The 21,478-nt window shown below is 44.7% G+C and overlaps 1 protein-coding gene across 1 annotated transcript in view; it reads right to left on the bottom strand.

Annotated features, from left to right (window-relative positions):
* Positions 1 to 21,478, bottom strand: part of SDK1 (sidekick cell adhesion molecule 1) — a 381,963-nt gene that overhangs the window by 37,051 nt on the left and 323,434 nt on the right. Inside the window, exons 30-34 of the mRNA XM_082292298.1 lie at positions 19,756 to 19,957; positions 17,787 to 17,890; positions 15,659 to 15,729; positions 10,998 to 11,133; positions 6,942 to 7,043 (exon numbers count right to left, since the gene is read on the bottom strand). Coding sequence (XP_082148424.1) covers positions 6,942 to 7,043; positions 10,998 to 11,133; positions 15,659 to 15,729; positions 17,787 to 17,890; positions 19,756 to 19,957 — 615 coding nt within the window. The remainder of the gene's footprint in view (positions 1 to 6,941; positions 7,044 to 10,997; positions 11,134 to 15,658; positions 15,730 to 17,786; positions 17,891 to 19,755; positions 19,958 to 21,478) is intronic.

Below are 21,478 nucleotides of genomic sequence, written 5' to 3'. Positions count from 1 at the left end.
CCACGATCAGGCTTCTCCTCCCTCCGCCCTCCGCTCTGTGCAGGGATGTCCCTGCTCTCAGCTCTTCACAGGCCATAGAACACTGCAGCAGAACAGCTCATTTGTCCTTCCCCTCCCACCAACTGCAGCACAAAGCCACGAGCCCTCATGATGAATTTGGGCACGGGAGTCTGCCCGTCTCGGGCTACAGTCAGCACCAGAAAATCAGCATCAAATGGTTGGGCTTGTGAGTTCATCATCAGAGCAAAACGCTGCCCGGCAAGCACAGCCCAGCCACAGCCAGGGACGAGCCGGGGCAGAGCATCAAAACCGCGGATATTTTTGCTTGGACAGAAACATCTTTCCTACATTGAGACGTGATAAAAAGAGGCAATTAGACCCGAGCTAAGCAGGAGCTGCCGCACTGCATAAAGCATTGTGCTGTACCAAAGGCTGCTGATGACCAATATTAACAACTTAATGAGCTGTTAATGAGGCGCGCGTTCGGCTTTTACTTGCAGCATGAAAACATTGCAAATCATTTTAGGGAGCTTCTGGACTGTCAGTGGAGAATTAAAGATGTCAAATAAGCCCATCAAATCTATGTCTCAATCTGGACACTGCTTTCCAGTGCATTCGCTTAAAATTCCTTCTCCTATATGGTAGAATAACTTGCTTTGACAGCACTACGACTCTCAGACTTTGCTTCCTTCTGTCTTGACATTAGATTTCAGTCTCCAGAGAGCTGCAGGGATGTCTTTTTGACATGTTGACATTAAGGACACTTCTTCCACAGACTCACACTGGCACGGTTACTTTGCCTTGCCATTGGAAGAGCAGCCACTGAGCTAAGATACCAGATCTGGAAGTCTAATTAGCAAACCTTCACATCATCTGTAAACAGATTAAGAATATAAAATTACCCTTAAGAAATAGCCAGTTTGAGTAGGAAAGGGAGCCAAGGCTTATAGAGAAAATTCATTTCCATAACTCCCCAGCATTGCAGCAATACCAGTAGCACACAAGCAGTGACTAATGCTCTATGTGGGCCCACTTTAGTTTGTTATTTTTTACTGTCCTGCCACAGCTCTGCAGGATTAGATCCCACAGCCAAGTGCTATCAACACTCCTGTTACCTCCAGTGGAGCTGCATTGATGGGAACAACAAATCCAAATTGGACTTGCTGCAGACAAGCCCTTAGTGGAGCCCCAGAACACAGAGTGAACCTGGAGAAGCTTAAAATCCACCAAGAAACACTGATGGGATGTGCCCAGTGGCCAATCCTGCTCTCAGAAATGGGATGCTGTTGGGATACAGCGTATTGATTTCCAAGAAAAGCTGGAAAGATCTTACTTGCCCAATCCAAACAGAAAATGTCTCACCACTTCTTTTTCTCTCCATCTTCCTACAGCTTGCCTTTCATGCTCTGCTCTGACTTACTCTGTCTTTTAGCACATTGTTGGAGAACATGGCTTGCATCTTTAACTCTAAGCTCAGAGGAGACCTTCTCCTTCCTTGGAGAGAAAGACACTGGGGACAGGATGGCAACCCAGTGTCACTCCTGGAGCAAGGCATTCCCAGAACTCCAGGGTGAAGCTTGTCCTGAACTGAGCATGACATTGGAACAGCTCTGCAGGTTCTTTAAAGGGGAGAGAAAAAGGACAACCAGTTTCAAACACCCTGCCATTCCCCAAAAGTAGCCTTTTACTGATGGTCCAGAGGCATCAGCAATTAAAAAGCAAATACCCTATTAATTCAAAGGCTCGGTGATTTTAAAGTGCCAAAGTTGCCCTTTGTTTAAAGTTTGAGCAAATGAAACCAGTAATTTATTTACCATTCTATTTCCCAATAGCTTCCCTCCATCCCCTTTTGTTTCTCGAGAGAAGATACTCTCCCCTAGGCTGACAGGTTTTAGACTACTGCAATGTGAAATGGCCATGATAATCCTTCTCTTCCCTCCTCCAGTGGCATCTGGGATGGCACTGCCCACCCAGCTCTTGCAGCTGTGCCAGCAGCAACGTGCTCTGTATCTGCACAGGCACAGCCAGCCCACGTGTCCCACGCAGATAGGAGAAAACAGCCACGGGGCCACGGCAGGATGGAGGCTGCCAGCTCCAGTGTGCTGGAATGTTGTCATTCCTCTCGCAGGCTGTTACCAAGGGGGCACAGGGGACTCCACACAGCATCTCCTCTGCCGTGTTTGGGGCAGGGGAGGAGATAAGGCTGCTGTGCTGTAAGAGAAAGGGGGGCCCCCTTCTCCAGAAAGCGACCTACGGTGGGGAGGTGACTCCATGGGGGGAATCTGGAGTGAACACAGAAATGAGTGAGGCCTGAGGAAAGAGATTAAAGCACCCAAGGGCAAAGCAGCCTTGTCCTGCCAACCTTCCCTGCCTTCAGCACGGAGACAAAGGGACATAGCCCCACACAGATAACCAGGTAAGAAGGGACAAGGGCTCTGTGCTGGAAGCAGTTTCTAAGGGGGAGTGAAGTACGTGGAGTTCAGTCTTTGCTTCCTTACAAGGCTTCTTTGTGCTTATCATGGCTTGCTCTCTCAATGTAGCCTTTTCTGTCCCAAACCTGTTTCACTATTTTTAGTCTTGGAGCTTTCCAGGTGGTTTCTGTTTCTGGCCTGCAAAATGCTGGAGATGGGCAGGCAGCTCCAAGTGCTTCCCCTGACATTACTGGCAGAGCAGATCTTCCCTCCCTGTGTCAGCTACAGGTGAATGAAATAAAGTTTGTGAAGTCCAGGACCACCTGTGGAGCTGCAGGCAGGAGGGCAGATGAAAATAATTGCAGATAACAGGAAGAAATTTGCTTTGGTGTCTGCTGGCTTTGCACAAAGAGTTAGATTCAGGTGTTGAAGACAGAGGTCAGAGGCAGTCATCACTCTGTCCCATTTCTGCTCTTTTCCAAGCTACAGTTTCACTTGGAAGAACATGAGAGGGCCAGGTAATCTTCTCTGAAAGATGATGGTACAACCAAAGTGGCATTTCAATGGAGGACTTCTAAAGAAAGGGATTTGTCTCCCAGCTCTTTTTACTCCTTGCCTTTCCCACTATGGAACCAGCTCTCAGAGATCATCATTAAAAAGAACAACAACAACAACCCAGCCTCATCAGTTCTTGTGAATTCTGAAGGTCACCAATGTCACTATCAGTTATAATGACACACATCACTCCCCTCTTCACACAAATGGATTTACAACCTGTTTAAAGGCTGATGTCTCTCGGAGCACTTCACCCCTTGTGCCACCTCCTCATCACACACACTCACTCTACTCCAGCAACAGCTGCTGGAAGAAGTGATGAATTCCTTTACTTTTCATCCAAAACAGCTTTGCAGTATATGGGAGAAGCACTGAAGGCTGCAGGCTTGTTAGCACAGGATTTGTACTGCCATATTTTACTTTATTCACCTTCCCAAATTAGGTGAAGCACATCTGGCCCAAACCTGTGATTTCTGTTTAATTAAAATGCAGGTAGTGGAGTCTCCCAAACTCCAGAGCCCCCCACATAATCAGGTAGTGACAGCAACCTGGTAGAATAATGCTCTTGATAAAGTGGCTGCTCTAACAGAGTCTTAATTTCAGTGGAGCAGAACAGCACCTCTGGTAGCAGCTGCGTTTCGGGCTGGGATGAATATCAGTACCCAGCCTCTTGCTGAACACTCACTGCCTCCCCAATCAAAGCCAGCATCCCTGACAGCTGAACTGTTAAATGAATTAACAAGGCAAAAAAGGGGCTTGCCAGCGGGGCTGCGACTCCCTTCCTAATTTCTGCAAGTGGTGGCTTTCAATTTTTCTGTCATTTGTCAGGAGATGCACATGGTTCTCTAATGAGCAGGGCAGAGCTGCAGCCAGCTCTAAAAAGCAGTGTTAGAGGATCTTTTGGGCCTTGGAGGAGAGGGATCCAGATGCTTGAGGCAGGTGGGGGAAGGACACGGGCTCTGCTCAGACTGAACAGGCAGCACATCCTTCCCAGCTGCGCTGAGCTCAAGGACTCCCAGCCCACTCTCCCATCTCGGGGAAGAACTGCTCTCCACACCAGTGACTTTTGCCAATATCCAGGCAGAACTCAAAATGGAGCCTTTGATTTTATGGGCTACTCTAACAAGGAAAAGCATTTCCTCCACCTGTAGAATAAAATAAAAAACCACCATCAAAAAAATCCAAAAGATCCAAACCACTGGCATCCAGCTTTCCTGTTCACCAGGCAAGTTGGGATACAGAGGCCTTTTACTCATGTCTGGGCCATTGTTCTCTCCCAAAATTCCCACCTGCCCATCATTCAGGGGCAGGGAAGACCTGCTCAGGCTACCCAAGGGGGCAGTTGGCTGGAGTACAGCTCAAGAGCACTTGAGGGCTGGAGAGAAACTCCCCATTTGGGTATATTTTGCTCATTTAATTGGCAAAACTTGCAGAAGGTTGGTTTTAATGGCTTCCCCCCCCAGGTTTTTCAGGTGGTTCCATTACCTACTGGAACTTTTATTGTAAAAATCCAGGTGTGATCATAGGAAAATCTTCAAATATAACAGGGGAGAGCACAAGAGGGAAGGAAGGAATCACAGACACTCTCCCTTCTGCATCACTCAGTAGAAGCTGAACAGCACAACAACCATCAGCAACACGAACACCCAACAGAAATGGGTGTTTTGACTGAGCTGGCCTAAGCCCAGCATAGTTTCCCAAAGGCACAAAGGCTGTATATCCTTTTTTACGAGCCACAGAGGAATGTTCTCCCCCCTCCCAGAATTACTGCAATACTTAGGGCAGAGCAAGGCCCCGTTTAACAGCACTGAGACATGAGTTACCTGAGAGCTTCAGGTCAGGAACTGGCCATCTTCACTCACTTTGTGCCCAGTACTGTGCCTGTGTCAGCACCTGTTGTTTATTGGGAAGCTTTTCTCTCTTTTTAACCTGGGTGCCCCATTGCTGGAGCTGAGCAGAGCCATTTTTTTCCAGCTTGCTGCTTAACTGCCTTTACCATGGGTAAGAACATCGAGCAAACAATAACAACAAAAACCTTGTATTTCCACAGCACACTTTAACTCAAAGGTGTCACAAATCAATTTAAAACTTAAATTGCAATACCATCTCCAATCACTTCACTCACAGTATAAATCACAGCCAGTTCTGGTGGGAGAAGAGGCAGTTATATAACAAAGTGTAATAACTTCACACAACAAGAGTGAAAATCAGCAGGAAGATCCTACATTCATCATTTCTGCTGCGTGAACCTGGATGGTCCCTTTCCAGAGGTAAATCTGGGAACTCTAAAACAACAGCCAAGTCACACACTACAACTTCAGACACACCAGTCCTGCCTGGAAAAGGTCTCCTGGATATCACAGGATGATGGAATGGTTTGAGTTGGAAGGGATCTTAAAGCTCATCTAATTCCAGCCCCCCTTCTTTCAGACACTCAGGGATTGTGCAATTATCTCAGTGTCCTCTCAAGTTTGTCTCCTCCTGTTGCCCTGTTCTCTGAGTTATGATAGAAAGATCTGGACTGTGGGATTAAAAGACACGATATAACAGCATTTCCTTGTTTTCCCCAGCTGATTTCCAGTGCTGTGTACATGTGTATAAGTCATGTGCTGGCTCCATTTGCAGCAGGGAGATACTTAGCTCTGAAACAAAAATGTATTTTGAAGCCAGATACAGTTGGCTCCACCTGGGACTATCTTTGCTGCAGTTGCAGAAGTAAGCTGGAGCAGCAGCAAACTAGAAAAAAATGTAAATATTGCCAGCTGTCTCTCCAGGGCCACGCTGCTCTGATTAATTTATGATGTTTTCAAAGAAAGAGGGTGAATATTGCACCATATTTGAAATGAAAAGGTTAAGCAGAGTTTAAAAAAATGCACAGTAGAGTTTCTTAAAAAATGTGCTTTGCTTAGTTTTGAGCAACAGAATATTTAATGACTAATAATAAAACGAGTTAGTGCTGGCTTTGATAACTCCTCCATCCCACAGCCCTGAGACACGGGAACAAAGTGCAATCAGCTCTGTTGCTGGGCTGAGCAACAGGAGGGTCGAGCTGCCTCCCCTTGTTCTGAGCTTCAAACACTGCTGCTGCAGAAATTGAGACCATAACTAACAAGGATTTCAGTGCCAGCCTCTCTCCAGCTGGGATCACCATAAACACGGCCCTGCTGGCAGGGCTGGAGGAAGGCATCAGCTATTCCAGTCCTGCCCTTCCCAGCTGGGGTTTCTGAGGGGACAGACTGGCTGGGGGTTATCTGGGCTCTGACAAACCACCCGTTTCTCAAGGCAGTCACAGAAGTGTCTGCTCAACTCTTCTGTCCTGATTTCCACCTCCAGCCTTCCCGTGGGGAATTTTAAAATGATCTCAGGCACCAGATCCAGAGTAAGCAAAGGCTTGAACAGTGCCACTGACCCTCAGCTCCTGCAGGGGCTGGATGCAGTGACAGAGTCTGCACGTTCCTGGGAGCAGCCGACACCTGCCTCCAAAGCCAGCATCAAACCAGGCACGGTGTCTCCTCACTTCAAGAGTGCAAAACTAAAGCCAGGTGTGCTGCCAGGCAGTGTCTCTACACAGAGAGTTATAAAATAAAAGAACCAGCTTTCCAAGTCTCCTTTGTTCTGTAGTTTTGTTTCTTTTCCCTTGTGGCTTTCCTGTGCTCCACTTTTCACTTCTTTAGCTTGAGTCAATTTTTCCCTCAAGCTAATTTGGTATGAACAGTCATCCTCCTGCAACTCCAAAAATATTTTCTTTTCTTTCGTTCAAATGCCCTTTCTTCCCTCCTTCCTGCAGACCAACTGGTTTTCCAATGGCAAAAAACTGTCAGTGACAATTCCATTAGAGGGAATAGTCAGCAATAACGACTGGGGAATTTTTCAAATAATCCCTTCCCTGGACAATTATTGAACATTATCTGGAGAATACTAAAACATGCTGGTACTTAAAAAAAAGGGAAATCAACTAATTTTCTTTTCACCTACCTGCTTCACCCACAAACACTTCCACTGGTGTGCTGGTAGGGCTCTCACCAATGACATTATATGCTGTCATTAGTACTTCATACCGCTTGTATTTCTTCAATTCTAAAAAAGTAAAATATTATATATTAATATTACATACTATCATTTATACTGTATTACAGCTATCTTTTAGACTCCAACACCTCTATAGCTCCAGACTTGTCTCTCAGGAAACATGGCAATAGGACAGTACAATAGTGCAATGTCTACTTCAGTCCTTCCTGGATTCACACATGACAGCAGTATTTGCATCATTTTGAAAGATACTTGTGGTGAAATGGCAGGATTTTCCTGTGTTTCCTCACAGTGTTGCTCCAGTTAGAGGAATAATGATCTCTCTTGGAATATACCCATTTCTTATGGATAACTACCTAGAGCAACATCTCTAGGTCATTCTTAAGGACAGAAAATGGCAGGATTTGGCTCTGAATGTCACCATGAGGTCTCACTTTGATGTGCACTGGTAGGGAAGAGCCTGCCTAGCTTTTGCCTAATCCCTGGAATGCTCATTTAGAGGGGGGCATTTGGCAACTGCACTGCTCTAGAATGGCACAGCTGAAGCAGGGGCAGAGCAAGACCTGCAGTGGGGAACCTGGAGTCCCTTTGCGGGTACTCCATGGGTATCTTCTCCTCCAACGTGACCACAGCCCATCCATCAATCACAATGAGAAAGGAGAATTCGAAGGCTGGACTCCATTTGGCTACCAGGCAACAAATTTGTTTGCTGACATAGAGAAACTACTCTGACAGATGAGGTGGGAGAGTGAGAGAAGCGTGAAAAAATCCAGAAAACCCAATTGTTTGTGGGTGATTAACAGATGCAACGAGGGTGGAGCAGAATCACATCAACGTCATTAGGGGAGGCAGCGCCTGAGCAGTTTCAGATTTTGCATTTTCAGGATGAAAGAATCAATCCCAACAGATATATTTATCATCTACAATACTTAACAGGGAAATTAGAGTAAGAGAGCAATCAATAATATAAATTGCCCTATTTAAATGAGCATTGAATTAAGACACGCATGGCCAGAGGTCCAAATTTCTCCCTTTGCTAATAATTTTCCTTGCTATCTACAAATCAGAGTCCCCTTAACTCAGGGGCTGACAGGATGCCATTGGTTTGGTAAGGTTAAAAAAATCCTAATTAGATAAGTTTTTCTAATATCAGTGTCACAGAAGTATTTGTAAGTGTTGTGCTCCAGTATCTGACTGTGAGTTCAGCATCATTCCCCAGTCTCGGGCACACTGTAAATTATATCTGATACATCCCTAATTTTTTAATGTGATATCACTAAACTCAGATGGACTGCAAAACATGGAGCAAGCAGATCAGAAATAACAGTGCTGAGTTCATAAACAACCAACCAATAGTAGGATACACACGTATAGTACTGGGCAGCTCGCACAGGGAAACTTCACTTTCTGCCATGAGAAGTCACAAGGGAGATTTTAGTGTTAACTGGATGTGGAAGAAAATGGAACACAAGAGTTCATGCATGCAACTTTCAGTGGGGATCAGGCTTCATTTTTTCTTTTTTTTAGCCCATCACAATCTGTGACTCAAAAGCCTTGGGCAAAACCTATCTAGTGAACCATCATCACCACAAAGCAACTTGCCTTTTAACTCTGTCGAATGTTATTTTATTCATTTCCAATTGAAAACACCTCTGGAGATGCACATAAATTCATTGGGCCCTTTCTAAATTGGCCCTGTACTCCATGGAATGCCTGAGCATTGCAATGCTTGAATCATAGGACTAATGATGTGATACAGCTAAACTCAGATGGACTGCAAAATATGTAGCAAGTGAATCAAAATTCATTTGGCATCAGCAATACTGGGTTGTTACAGTCAATAATGTTTTACCTTCCCAGCAGCCACATTTTTACAACAGCTACCTACTTGCATCATCGATGTCTCTGGGTGTAGGGGAAGCAAAGGCTTAAAGGAAAAGAAACTTGAGAAAGCCAGAATCATTAATCTGTGTTGATTTCTGCTGGATCCACGGAGGAGAGCCACAGGAGTTTGCCCATGGTGTATTTTGAACCATTACAAAGAGTCTCATCCAAAGGCAATGTGCACTTACGTGTTAATTCATACGTCGTTAATGCAGAGCTGCTGTTCACTGTCTTGAAGCTGCTTTGGGCTATTCAGGGTAAGCAAAGCAGAAAGCTTGTTACAGTGCAAGGAAATAGTTATTGCAAATGATGTACAGCAGAGACAGAGGCAAATGAGGCAGCACACCCATACACAGTTTGAGCTTTAGGACTATATCTTCTAGGGCAATAAAATCACATCACTCTCTCGTAACACATCAAAAGCATCTCGCTCACATGGGGCTGTTTCACTTCCTCCTCAAACAGAGGAACTCACAAATACACAACACAAAAATGCTCTGACTTTTAGATTAAATAGAACAAATGAGTAACAATGAAATGATTTCTAGGGGCAAAAGCTCTCAGTGGTGCATTACATACTGATTTCTCCAGATGCAAAATTCAAAACCTGAAGAGCTGCAGAGGACAGAGCTGGAACGTGGGCCACAAAGTGAACACTTACATCAGGGCAGGACCTGTTTCTTTAAGTGTGAATTTGATTTCCCACTGTTTCACTTAAAGAATTCAATATTCCTGCTGTGAGTGAATTGTAATAATACGCTAAGCTGTGCAAAACCGTGGGTCAGTGAGGAACAGAGGTGTTCTAAGGTGAGCATTATAAGGAGAAAGAGGGGAATTTATCTTAAAATACATTTGTCTCCACCCCTTTCTCTCTCTGTCTCTTGACTCCCTGGGGAGGTACAGCTCATTTTTTCTCCTTTGCAGTGATTAGGAACATTGCTGCAGGGCCAGACAGGAAGAGGGAAAAGAGAAAACTGGTTGGTTTCACAGGCTCTCCAGCTTGTGAGAGCATCCAAATTCATTTTTTCGTGTACACAGTCAGTCATTCAGTTTTTGTCTGAGAAAAACCCTTCTGCATTCCTACACCTGCAAGAGCTTTACGTCTCTACTCTGTCCTGGTTCAAGCTGCATAGTCTGAGGGGTCTCATTAGCTCTGACCACGTAAGTGAAGTCAGAGTTAGGGGCTTATGTTACATTTAAAGCACCCACTTACCCCACACCCTCATTAAAATTCACTCTTGCTTTTGTAGAAATCACTTCTATGGGTTCAGGAAAGCACGGCAGATGACGTAAGATATTAAAATTGTCTCACTCAACCCTATTCTGCTGCTCTTGGAGTATTATTTTATTCTGAATATTCCAGTGACATCAAACAGGACAAAAGCTGGTCCCTCCATGAGGGCATCTCATTGCGGGACCTTATTTCTCAAGCTACTGAGTGCTCACACGTCTGCCTCCCATCATCTTATTCTGCCTATTTTTCCCTCTGATTTCCTTTCTAGCCTTTATCTAAAAAGCCTTTTCTTTTTTTCTATTATTTCTCTCCCTCTCCACCTTCTTCCCATGTGAGCCATAAATCCCAGTGACTCACATGGAAAGCAGGCACCTAAAAATTCCTGCTCATCTTCACTATTTTCTTCTAAAATATGGACAAGCACTTTGAAATTATAAAAGTTTCATTTAAAAATTCTCCTCAGCTGTTTCCTCATACCGTAAAAGGAAAAACAAAATGTCAATTATAAAAACAATTGAGAAAATAGCAAGGAAGGAAAAAGTTGCCAGTTGAGAAAAATGAAGTGACTCTCATTTGAAGGCAGAACAAAGTGTACCAGGGTAATTATGAGCTGGAGGTAGCGGAAAGCAGGAAATCAGGGGGTACGTGGGGGACAGACCATCAGTCCCAGTGTGCTGGCAGAGATCAGTACAGACCATTACAATGCTGATCACACTGAAATTACTTGCATTTTTCAGCATCTTCGGGCTGATTGTGTAAAACCTGAGTTATTCCCAGCACTCTTAGACTACATTTTATTGCCATGGAGCAAGAGGGGATGTAGTGCCTGGTGTAATGACAGATTACAATTGTGGGGTATTTTAGGGTCCAAACCATAGGCTTACGTGTGAGCTCTGCTCTTAAAGCTGAGGGGTTCTGGATGTTTTTGGATTCTGTCCCAGGCCCGGCGTCATAATCCAGCTCCCGGTAGTAGATGCGGTATCCCAACAAGAGCCCGTTCAGACTCTCCACTTTGGGGGGCTGAAAAACATCCACGTGAAGAACAGGCTGGTTAAGATGGGCATAGCAACAAACATCCATCAGCAGGGGCAGTGGCTCTGTGCTCGGGTGAAAACAGACATTAATAATGCACAGGGTTGAAGGCTGTGTGGTTTGCAAAACACAAGTTAAAGGCAGCTTTGAGGATTTTGCTAAGCTGTGGTCATTGCAAAAGGCTCTTGACTGAAAAATCCACACCAAGAGCCAAGCTCCTTTCCTTCTTGGCCCACAGAAACTTAGGTGTGATGAAGGGTATAAAGAAACACCCCCTGGAAAGGCAGGTTGCTTTCCACCAACACTAGAAGAGCCAAACAGTGTTTCACTGCTTCCAAAAAGAAATAAATTATTTTGTCACAGAATTTCTTCAGTGGCTCTTCTCCTTGGGGACTGATCACAGGACAGTCTTCATCTGGCATTATTTTACTGAAAGACACATGAGAAAATAAAAAGGAATAATAAAAATTGTTCTGTCTTTGATTAGGAAGACAAAACAAGGCCTAATAACAACTTCATACAGGCATTTAGAGAGGAGTCACAGTGTGATGGGCTCTGGTGTGTGCATAGAGGAAAACCCAGGCCTCCTTTGTAATAGCTCGGAGCAATTTGGCACATACAGCCATGGGATGGCTCAAATATGACTTTTTTCCCCTTCTGTATCATGTTGGCAGATACTCAAAGACATAACACCTCAGCAAGGCTTCTCCAGCAGCCCCTCACATCCTCCTTCAGATACAGAAACAGAGCTGGCATACTGAAAAGGAGGTTTGTGTCTGGGTGGTTTGCTTAAGTAGAGGCATGCAAAGGGATTCCTCATGTTTGGAAAAAAAAATACTTTCCTGAGTCTAATGAAAGCTAAGAAGTGCAGAGAAGAGATGCCCTGAGCCATTTATCTTCTAAAGATTCTTTTACTGAAATTTAAGGGACTGAAAGTATAAATGAAATGGATTTTAATGATGATCTTGCCCTTAATCCAGGAAGATCCCTACCAGCCTTGAGAACTTTCCTAAGGAAAAGCATTGTGTAAAAATTAACTGCTGGTGTGAAACACTGTCACAGTAGAAGGTAATGCCCCATGTAATTTTAATGAAGAAAGTAAGGACATCTTGATAGAAAGCAGGAAGATCTTTGGTAATAACCTGGCATTCTGCTTCCAAAAATGACATGAATTTTCCATTACTCCATTACAGTGACATGAGGAGCGAGAGGACTGTCCTGTCTCAGTGCCAAGGACTTGGCTTTGGGTGAGGGCTGAAGGAATCAAGAAGAAAGACTGCAGTTATGGAAACCAAAAAAGAAAATGATGTGAACCAGAGTATAAAGAAGCTACACAGCCACCAGGAAAAGGGGCAGAACCTGCTGCTGCAAGAAGCTTCCTTCTTGTGCAGATGTCCTGCACAGAGCCTGCTGAAAGCAACCCAAATTGTCCCAAGATGTCACTTGCTCTGCCTGGTTGGAGATCTCTTATTCATCATTGTTTCATGCTCATCATTGTGCTCCATTCCCTGGCAAAGCCCTGACCACCTTTCACTGTTATTTGGCATCTGCATTAGAGGATGGTGCTGTGAGGGACTGTGAGGCACCTCGAGGATCATCAGGGCTGGGACCTGCCCACTGCAGAACCCCACCTGCTGAAAACTTCTTTCACAAACAGAACAACCTCCAGAGAAATGGAGCTGATTCTTCAGCTTCCCAGTATTCCTGTTGGGAAGCTGTTCCCAGCCTCACCACTTGGTTAGAAACCTTCGTTTAATTTCTAATCTAAATAATTCATAGCCAGTTTCTAACCATTTGTTCCTGTGCTAACATTGCCTTTTGGGTTAAATTGTTCTTCTCCCTGTGGGGTGTTTACTCCCGTGATGTATTTTAGAAAGGGCAAGCATATTCCCTCTACGACTGCATTTTACAAGGCAAATAAATCAAGCTGTGGTACAACAGTATTTCCTAGTCTCAGGCTGAGAGTGCCTTGTCCAAGGGACTAAGAAAATAGACCAAATAAAGTGCCAGGTTTCTCCAAGGCTGCCCCATGACATTACTGCTCATGGACCAGCTGAAATGCTCTCCTGTGAAAGAAGATGAGATGAGGTTACTGGAAGTTATCAGCATCTCTCTCCTGATCTTTTTTCTTTTCCAATCTTTTGACTTTCTGTTTTCTGTATTGCACTGAAGTTGCTTTAGCCCTGATGGTGCCCTTGCAGAGAAGGGCTCCACAGCACAGCAGTGTCCTCACCTCCCTCTGACTTTTCCTATTTTAATTACTAATAAACTTTTTTTAATTTAGAAAAAATAAAAAAGAAAAGTTGAAGTGGAATATCCTGCAGAACCCTAAAAGGAAAATCCTGCTGAAGCTGAGGAGAAGACTGTGGCTCCCTGCTCTGCCATGTAACTGCCTAACAGGTAAAACTTAATATCTCATTGTGGTCTAACACTGATTTTATGACAGCAAACATTGTTTCCTTATGCTATCATGTGATTCCCCACTTTTTCTTTCTTTGAGGTTTAGGACAGGAAAGCTCAGAAAATAAATAGCTTGCAAACTGTCTCTCTTTGATAATTCTTTCCTGAAAAGGGTACTCAGCTAAAAGGTCAGGTCTTCCCCTTCCTATCTGTCTTCTGTGGACAAAACTCTGCTTTTGATGTAATGGATTATTTAGGATTTTGTAGGAAAGCCTGGGGGATCTGCTGAAATAGGTAAAATGGTTATGAGTGGCAGCCCATAATGTTGTACAGAAGTAAGAGAAACATTTTTGTGCTGTTTAAAGATAAATAAATAAAGACTGAAATGTAGGTTTGAATAATTGTTATCTCTAAGGTAGACACAGAACAGTACATGATCCTGATGTTAAGTGTAACATCCTCCAGAACATTTGAAATAACTTTGCATTATTGATACAAGAGACCTCACTGGAAATTACTTATTTTCTTCCTCCTTTAAATTTAAAAATAATGGACTGATCAGACCAAGCAGTTGAAAGCCCAGATAGTGCAGTGAGAGTTTGTTTTGTGAATTATTAACACAGCTCAAAGTTAAAAATTTAGCTTTGCTTGGAAATCCACTCTCCCATTTAACTTGACTGCTGTTTTCAGTTTACATTATTTCTTAGACACTGCTGTGAAACTTCCTCTTAATTGGAGGCTATTGTGGGACTTGAAGATTTTTGTTTATTTGAAAAATATAGTACGGTTGAATTACCAGGACCTATTAATATACATGTGGTAATGACATATAATCACCCACAACTCCCTTGAGATGGCTCTGGCACAACAACCCCATTTCACTTTCATGAAATGAAAAGCATCCAATTACCTAAACAACCACCTATTTCACATTAACTACACACCAGTAATCAGTCAGCTGGGGGAATGTTTATTTTATTCGTGGTCCATCGTGCTCCACATCCTCTTTGTCCTCTCTTTCTGTACTTTTTTTCCCTTTGCTGGGGGCTCTCGTTGTAGGTGGGGAGGTAGATTTGCATCTCTCCATAGTTCTTTGGTAAAGCTGCTCAACATGTCTCCTATTTGCTCAACATGCTGTAAGCAATGCTGCTGCTCAGGATTAGCCTGTGTGAGCTGGGGCCAGGCACCCAGCAGCACAGCCAGGCAGATTTTAAAGTGCTGCTGCACAGCAATAAACAGACCCTCATCCATATATTTCTCTTCCAAAAATGCAAGGAGTCCCATCTGTACTGTAAATGCATATGTACATTTTTCACTATAATGCAATCTGTCCAAAGCCATCCTTTTTATGTGTGGGGGACATTGTCTTGGGAGCAGGGTGGGCAGAGGCTTTCCAGGATGGGTTATGGATAATGTGCAGTGCCCCACTGGGGTCCCTCTGTTAATGCCCACTCTGCAAAAAGAAGCCTCAGGCACTGGGTCACAAAATGCTCCTGCATGTCCTGGGAGGCCGGGATTGAAAGATAAAGGCAGGCAGAGGAAATGCCAATATAAAATGCAGACTTGACACAAATACTTCCCTATCCAACCCAGAGAGATTGTGGAGAGCCCAAGCTTCCTTTCTCTTCTCTGAAGAAATCTCAGTGTTTCTCTCTCAAAGAGCCAAGAGGGCACGTGGAGCTCCTCAGAGGTACAAATGGGATTTCAGGCACTGATCTCAGGCTTCTGATCATTTCAGCAGCAGGAGAAGGCTGTGCAGGATGTGAGCCAGAGTGAGCTTTTGATTACCTGATCTTACCAACACCACGGTCCGTGGAATGTTTTCTGTGTAGAGATGCATAGCTATGGATATCAACAAAAGGACAGGAGAATCTGACAAGTAACGATCTTGGACATGGCTACAGTGGGGCACAAAGTAAAAGCAACTGCCAGAAATCTCCATCACTAAAATTTATGCTAGATCAGGCAAATAAGGAAGTAGCTGCAGTCCTTCAACTTTAGTACAATACTTCCAGCTCAAGAAAACGTCCCTGGCAATGCACCCTTAAATTCAACAAGTCAAAGCAGCCAAAAAATTGTTCACAGGAACATCAGAATTTTTCATTTTACCTACCTGCCACTGCACAAGGACAGAGGAAGTCGTGTGGGGAGTTACTAACACAGAACTGGGTGGTTCATCTGGAACTAAACAAGAGAAAAAGGAAACAAGAGCAGTTACAGCAAGAAGGTGGAAAAGGGGCAGCTTCTCTTTCGCTCATCAGATTCTTTTTCTTCACTGCTGAAGGAAATCTTCCATCCCAGCTGCTACGTGGTGGGTCTCAAAAGCAGCATGGTGGATGTGGATGTTGCAACCCAGGGAGAAGCCAGGCACTTCTCTTGCTCTACCTGTGGCCTTGGCAGCTTGAGCAGGACCAAGAAAAGCTGAGGGCATAAACCTGGAGGAAGCTGCAGCAGCCAGCTGCTCACAGACCACCGGGTGCCCATTTGTAAGGAAGTTAAACCAGCTGTGTGAAGGATCCAAAGGGTGAGAAAACTGCTCCCAGATTTTTCAGGAGATTTTTTGCCACAGCTGAGGCAAGCCCACCTTGAATTTAGGAGTCTGTGTCTCATAGTCACACATTACTTTAGTCAGCACACCTTGATTTACCACAGGTTAACCCCTTCCTGGGTCCAAGGCTGTGGTACTCCCAGACACTCCACAGCAGCTCAAAGACATGAAGCAAAGGCTTATCAGGAATTCACAGCCCTCCACAGTGCAACGCTCAAGTGGCAGCACCGGGGCTGCTCAGCAGAATAAATGTTCAGTTTGTTGAGAAGGTGAGAAGCTTTCACAGTTTTTTCCCCTGTGGTATTGTGAGGAGGCCAAGCACAACTCTGGATCCACTGGAGCTAAATTCAAAGAGAACTTAAAATAACATTTTAAATTCCGAAAAAGTGAGTGAGTGCTGCCTCATTATCATCAGTTACAGCCTGCACCGACCCTGCTGCAGCTGCTGTGCAGGAAGGTGGAGAGCCAGGATGCCTTTAAGGGGCTGCTTAGCACATTAGTCAGGTATTACATTGGGTTCCTGCTTAACTTCCCACGCTCCTGAGCTCTATCCTCTGTTCTTCTGATTTCAAGATCACATTCTCTTGCAAAATGGCTTCCTATTATATCTCAGTGTCATTTCTAACTCGTCACTCCTTGCTCTGTAGGAAATCCTGGATAATTCCTAGCACTATATATATATATAACCATAGAATCATTCAGGTTGGAAAAGACCTCTAAGACCATCAAGATCAACCATTAAGTCAGGACTTGCAAGCCCAACACTGAACCATGTCCCCAGGTGCCACATGTACGTGGCTTTTAAATCCCTCCAGGGATGGGGACTTGACCACTGCCCTGGGCAGCTTGTTCCAGTGCTTGAGAACCATTTCAGTGAGGGAGTTTTCCCTAATATTCAATCTAAACCTCCCTTGGTGCAGCCAGGCCATTTCTTTATGTCCTACCACTTGTTACTTGGGAGAAAAGATTGACCCCTACCCCACAACACCCATATATATATATATTTATCCATGTATGTATCCCAGAAATACCCAATTTCCCAGGGTAAAAGCACATACTGATGCTTTTCCTACTTTGCAGAGCTCTCTTCTCCATTCAAGACATCAGAGCTACTTCTGCATTCAGGCATTGACTTTATACAATCAAGGAATTAGAAGCTGATCTCTAAGGCTAAAAATAAAAGCCTTGTCAATGTCATTCACAGTTTATTAGTCCTGATCTGCAGGATTAAATGCTCATGTTTCCAGGAGCTTCATACTCTTTCTTACTTACACCTCAGCAATTTTGCCATACTGCAGACTGATATGGACTGTGAGGGGAAAACAATTGAAGAAACTTCTTCAAATGTATGGAGGGTTCTACATTTATTTTTAATGCTCTCTTGTAAATTATTCAATTTCTGCAAAGATAATGGTTAGTGCAGAGTTTGGAAGCCAATCAAATGACGTTTAAATCCATTTTGAGACTCCTGAAAGTATGATTCATTATCAGAGGGCACAGCAGGACACTTAGGGCTGCCTGTTAATTCGGCCATATCTCATTGCTACCTGCGTCAACTTCCAGTGGATAAAACTGCTTTGGCTGTTGGTTTTCACTCCAGTCTCCATGGAGAACACCCTGCAGTGGGTCCAGGAGCCCTGGGGAGCCCCCACCCCTCAGTGATGCCCCCAATGTGCCTCTCCTCCTCCCTTACCATCCTGCAGGGTTGTGACCGCCTCTGTCTCTGCGCTGAAGTCGCTGTCCCCAATGTCATTGGTGGCCTTCACTCGCAGTTTGTAAGAGGTGAATGGGTTCAAGCTGTGGAATGGGGAAAATAAAGCTGAGGGATGAAATCTCCCCCCCTCACCACAACTTGCCTCTACAGAGTTGAAGAGAACCCACCCACTGCCAGCCAGAGCCACTGAGCAGTTTGTCTCCTCTCCCCATCGCCTTTCCTCTGCAGTCCCCCCCAGCTTCCCAGGTGCTCCCACCCCTGCTGCCATCAGCACCTTCCCAGATGTCCCCTGCCCTGAGTTCCCAGAAGCACTCCTGGATTCATCACTGAATTGGGCACCAGAAAACAGACATGAGGCTGCAGCTCATGGAGCAGCCCACGACTGGGCCTTGTTATCTGAGTTCTGCACGGCTGTGCAAAGCCTGGCTTTCAAGGTGCTTTGCTGAGATCCTCCAAAGCCATCTGGGCCATCCCCCGAGCACAGATGAGGAGGACAGGTGGGGAGGAAGCAGGAGACATGCCCAGGGTCAGCCAGTGCACAGCAGGCACTGGAATTCAGAGTGCCAGCTCCTGACTAATCCCCTACACCACACCACTTGATCAGGGCATTTCGCTCCTGCTGAATCCCAAATTAATGCCATTACCTGGATTATTTAATAAAGACAGCAACAACAGGTTCCCTGCAGGTCTTTTATGTATGTGGTGCTTTAAGACAGGCAAAGAGTGATTTCCAGCTGACATAACCTTATAAAGATGCTTCTGTCTCAGCTTGGCAGGGGAGGTGAAGGGGAGGCTGCCTTTGGAGTCACAGGTAGAGGCTTGAAATGCAGAGCTGTAACTTACGGGGGATTTCACTAATTAATTGGTAGTGTAACCATCCACTGGAGGATGTAACACTGCCTACAAATCCAAGTTACTTGTAAGGAATGATTAAACATCAAGGATAATGCATTCTGATGGGCAGCACTCTCACATCCACGACTCTTCTGGACTTCCACAGGAAAGTGCTTTTAGCAAGGGGAAGACAAAATCACTTTCAGCAGTGCCACCCTATCAGGACAGAATTACTTACCTACAGCAACTTGAATAATGTGAATCATCTTTTCTGAGCTTTTGTTTTCAGTCATGCCAATGTAAACTCTAAGTGACATAGATGGTTTCCTTGTTTTTACAAGTTTTTTACAAGTAAAGGTTTTTACAAGTACAGGTTTTTACTGGAAAGATACTGGTACATGACCAGTAAGCTGCCATATACCACAGCCATTGATGCTTTTAGTAGCAGACCTGAAAAACTTGAATGCTTGGAATACCTGATTCTTCTGAAGATCACGGCCTTTTAGAAATAATCTGATTTCTACTGGCTTGTCAACAGAGGAAATGGACAGCAAAACAAGTACCTGCTTGTAGACATTCAATTACTTTTGCTGATGTTACAAGGACTTTAATTACACCAGTATTGCTGAGGATATAATGAAGCCTGAATAACAAAGTTTAAACATTCTGATGCTATCTATAAACTTCAGTATGGAAAATACAGATAAAAATGGTTCTCATTTCATCTGGAAAAGCTTATATAGAGATAATTGCAATGCAGCATTCAGAGTGGATTTTAACATCAGTCACTACTCAAAGGATTTTTAACTAGTTGTACTTTACAGAGCACTGTGTAGCTACATATGATTTAGCCTGAGTAGTGTTATCTGTGGTGCTGAGCTTCCAGGAAAGGCTTCAAAAAGATGCACTGCAGTCCAACTTTAATTAGATTTATTGCATGACCTTCAGCAAATCTCTCAACTGCTGTTCATAACACCACCTCTAAAATGGAAGCAGTGGCCTCACTTAACCTCTCTCCCCCAAAAAGGCTGTGAAGCTGAGTGACGGTTGTTTTGGTTTCCTAACTAGTGGGAAAGTATGGGAATTTCTATGCTAGCCTGGGATTGCATGGTACCTTTCAACAACGCAGGATGTGGCCTCGTGGCTGATGGAGGAGGAATAGGTTTGCCAGTCTCCATTTGGCAGCTCCCGCACTTGGATTGTGAAATATCGGATTGGTGACGATCCATCGCTTCCCGGGACCCACTTCAGCACCAGACTCCGAGAGGACACATCGCCCTGGGGGGTCATCACCTGCCTGGGAGGTGCTGGTCGTTCTGCAATCAAACCATAATTTAGCTGCTTTGAGAGGAAATTCAAACCAACATAAAATGTGACAGCCTGGTCAGATTTTCACACTGGTAATGCCACAGGGCATTGAACTTTTGGATTTGCCACTTGAAGTATACAACCATTCCATTCCTTAACCTTCTACTGCAAGGAGGAGCAGTAAAACTGATTCTTATCTCCCTGCATCAAAAGTCACCAAAGGATATAAACCTTCCTCACAGTGGACCTCAAACTTGGAGGGGTCTTGACCTGGCAGGTTAAAGAAGGATCATCAGGACTGGCAGCCAAGCAAAGCAAGGCAATGAAACTCAGCTGTTCCTCTGGCTGCAATTGCTCTTTTGACAGAATCTGTGTGTAAATTAGCTCACTTTTAACCTGTTCTTACTCCTTGGTACCGGGGACTCTGTTCTCCCTGTGCTGTGCAGGGTCCTCTTCCCCCAGTGGAGGCATAAGGAAGAGGAAAGGGCAAGCTGGAACAGGCTGTTGTGTTGCAGAGTCCAAACACACACAGCTGATGCTGAATTCCTGCACCAGGCAAAGAACCAGGAGCCATCAGCAGCTCCTGGTGCTGCTGCTTCCAAACCCCAGCCTGGAAGCAGCACAGAGCTGGGGCTGGAGCACTTGCTGCGGGTCCCCCCAACTCTTCCCTTCCTACCCATTTAACCTTGAACCTGCAAAGTCAAACCAGCCAGTGCTGAGGGAGGTCTCTCCAGAGTAATTACCCTCACACCTCTGGGATGAGCAGGGAATGGCAATGCAGGCGTAAGCATGCCAGCCCCCAACTGTTTCATTACAGATCTCCTTTCCCGTCACTGCATCTCCGCACTCCATTGATTTCGATAGAGAAACTCCATAGAGTGAGGAATAATTGTTTAATTGTTTATCATGAAGATTATTGATTCTGATTAAAATGTGTGGCATGTAATAAAGCAGAAATTGATTGGAGACACCGCAGTGACTTGCTTTTGAGAAGCAATTCAATTCAACTTCATCAGCACTTGTTTCCATAAACACACCTCTGCCTGCCTGATTCCTCACGGCTCTGTACAGCCAGTGCTTCATTTCCCTGCCATCCCCTAAAACCATTTCCTGTGTGTTTTGGCATTTCTCTGCAGCCTGCTCTCGCTGACATCAGTGCCCAAAAACTTGTAAGCTATTAGCTGGAGGAAGCCCTGGGTGCCAGCAGCCTGCAAGCAGCAGCACGACGTGAAAGGTCAGTGCCTTACACTGACAGGCGGAGACAGGGACATGGGGTTATTCCATGCCAGGGAGGGAGAGCCATGCAGGGATTTTACACATTCTGCTGCTAAGCTCTGCAATTTTGGGCAGGTCAGATCTTGCAGTCAGTCTCCCATGACTGGGTTTCCTTCTGCTGCTAATGGGAGATCTTAAAATCTCCTGTGTTGCAGGATATACTCCCTGACTGTTTGTACAAACCCATTAGTATGAGGAGTTTATTTATGGGAGTTTAGCCACAAGCAAATGCTAAGGTGAGCTGTCTGTGCAGG

This window comes from Coloeus monedula, assembly GCF_965178545.1.
Source record: "Coloeus monedula genome assembly, chromosome: 16".
Lineage (NCBI taxonomy): Eukaryota > Metazoa > Chordata > Aves > Passeriformes > Corvidae > Coloeus > Coloeus monedula.
The sequence above is the reverse complement of the archived record's forward strand: the minus strand, read 5'-3'. Positions and strand labels throughout refer to the sequence as shown.